This window comes from Atta cephalotes (genome assembly GCF_000143395.1).
Source record: "Atta cephalotes unplaced genomic scaffold scaffold00051, whole genome shotgun sequence".
Taxonomy (NCBI): Eukaryota; Metazoa; Arthropoda; class Insecta; order Hymenoptera; family Formicidae; genus Atta; species Atta cephalotes.
The window spans coordinates 93,577-95,569 of NW_012130115.1; the positions used below are offsets into that span (position 1 = coordinate 93,577).

Genomic DNA, 1,993 nt, shown 5'->3' on the forward strand with positions numbered 1-1,993 from the left:
AAATGTTGGAAGGTGGTTGTTCTTATGCTGCAATTAGCAAGGACTGCACTTACAAAAAGAAATCTGGTGCTACTCGTGATGCTACAGATATTAATGAAGTAAAGGTTCTCCAACAGGTTAAATTAGAACTGGAACAACAGCTAAAAGGTAAGAAATTTGGTAGAGTAGAGAAATTCCTACAGTATTTACTTTCAACATAATTATTCGATTATACAATTATTCATTTTACACACTATTTTTCTTGAATGATGCAGAATCTCTAAATAAACAACATGATGCTATGTCTCAGGCAATGAAACTAGCAACACGAAATGAAGAACTAGAGAAAGAATTACGAGATATAGATCACGTTGCATTAGCTGTAGAAGCCGATTGCAATTCTGCAGTTAAAGAGAATAATAGAAGAGTTTGTAGACTCCAAGTAATTACGATTGCATTAATGTATATTTTCAGTATGATTTTTTATTTTCACACTCTTATGCTTGTTTAGGAGAAGTTAGAGAATGTCATGACACAAGTACATGTCTTGGAACGCGAGTTAACTGTAGAACGTAGAGAGGTACAAGAGTTAAGAGCAGATCTAGAAGCATGCAGACTTGAAAAACGTAACATTCAACGTACTTTAGAATGTACATTGGATGAAAAGAAACAAATGTCTGATAAGATCAATCAACTAACAGTTATTGGTATGTTAAAATTGTTCATTTTTTTTATATTTTTCCTTTTAACAGCCTGGGCTACTTATATCGAAGGTGAAAGTTTAACATAATATTGCAGAAAAAAGTGTAAATATGGAAAGACTGACTAAAGAAAATGATTGCCAAAAACAAGATATTAATCAATTGCAATTTACTAATAAAATATCAGAAGAGCATATACATAAAAAAAATATTGGGCAAAATAATGGAGAGAATGAACAGACGAATACAAAAGAAAAGAGAGAAAAGAATGATCAGAATAAAGGAATGAAAACATCAAAGAAAAAAAATGGTATTAATAGTAATTGATTTTGAAATATATAGCCCAGGAAAATGTTAATTATAAATTTTTAATGGATCGTTTATTTAAAAAAAAATTATATGAAAAGAAAATATATTAAGAATTATTTATCCTTTTTAGCATTAAAAAATAACAGAAATGAGAAACATGATGTAATCGATCATCAGATAGCGATTAACGATAAAGAAATAATAAAAAATACAAGTGGCTTTGATATGCAAAAACGTATTGACGAAGCAAATTTAAAAATTGCATCTGTGAGTCAAAGGAGGTTACTTAAATATTTTTAATTGTTTTTTTAAAATATGATATTAGAAAAAGATATTTATTTTGCAGCTTCAACAGACAATTCAGCGATTGGAAATAGAACGAGATCATTATAGAAAGGAGTACATCAATTGTCTGGATGAACAACGTAGAACATCTGACAAAGATAACGTAAATATTAAATATTTAAAATATTAGGTGTACAACTTTGCTTCCGCCGTTTTTTTCCGAAATTCGAGGCTTTATTATAAAAAACTGGTTATACATTTATAATTCAAAGTATTGTCCATCGCTGGCCACTACTTTCTCCCATCTTTCGGGTAGCGTACGAATCCCGCGTCCAAAAAACTGGTCATCTTTTGAGGCTATCCACGAATCGATCCAATTTTTTACTTCTTCATAAGACCGGAAGTGCTGGTCAGCCAAGCCGTGTGTGATTGATCGAAACAAGTGATAGTCAGAGGGAGCAACGTCTGGAGAATACGGCGGGTGGGGTAGGACTTCCCCTTCAACGTTTCCAAGTATGTCTTGACCACTTTCGCAACATGGGGTCGAGCATTGTCATGCTGTAAAATCACTTTATCGTGTCTCTCGTTGTCTTTCAATGCTCGGCTCAAACACATCAGTTGCGTTCAATACCGATCGCCTGTGATTGTTTCAGTCGGTTTTAACAGTTCATAATACACTATGCCGAGCTGGTCCCATCAAATACAGACCATGACCTTGG

General features: G+C 33.0%; 1 protein-coding gene across 1 annotated transcript in view; it reads left to right on the forward strand.

The window, feature by feature from the left end:
- LOC105622986 (centrosomal protein of 135 kDa) overlaps positions 1 to 1,993 on the forward strand; it is a 43,190-nt gene that overhangs the window by 2,248 nt on the left and 38,949 nt on the right. The window contains 6 exon segments of the mRNA XM_012204388.1: positions 3 to 147; positions 255 to 421; positions 491 to 686; positions 778 to 990; positions 1,120 to 1,256; positions 1,336 to 1,437. Coding sequence (XP_012059778.1) covers positions 3 to 147; positions 255 to 421; positions 491 to 686; positions 778 to 990; positions 1,120 to 1,256; positions 1,336 to 1,437 — 960 coding nt within the window.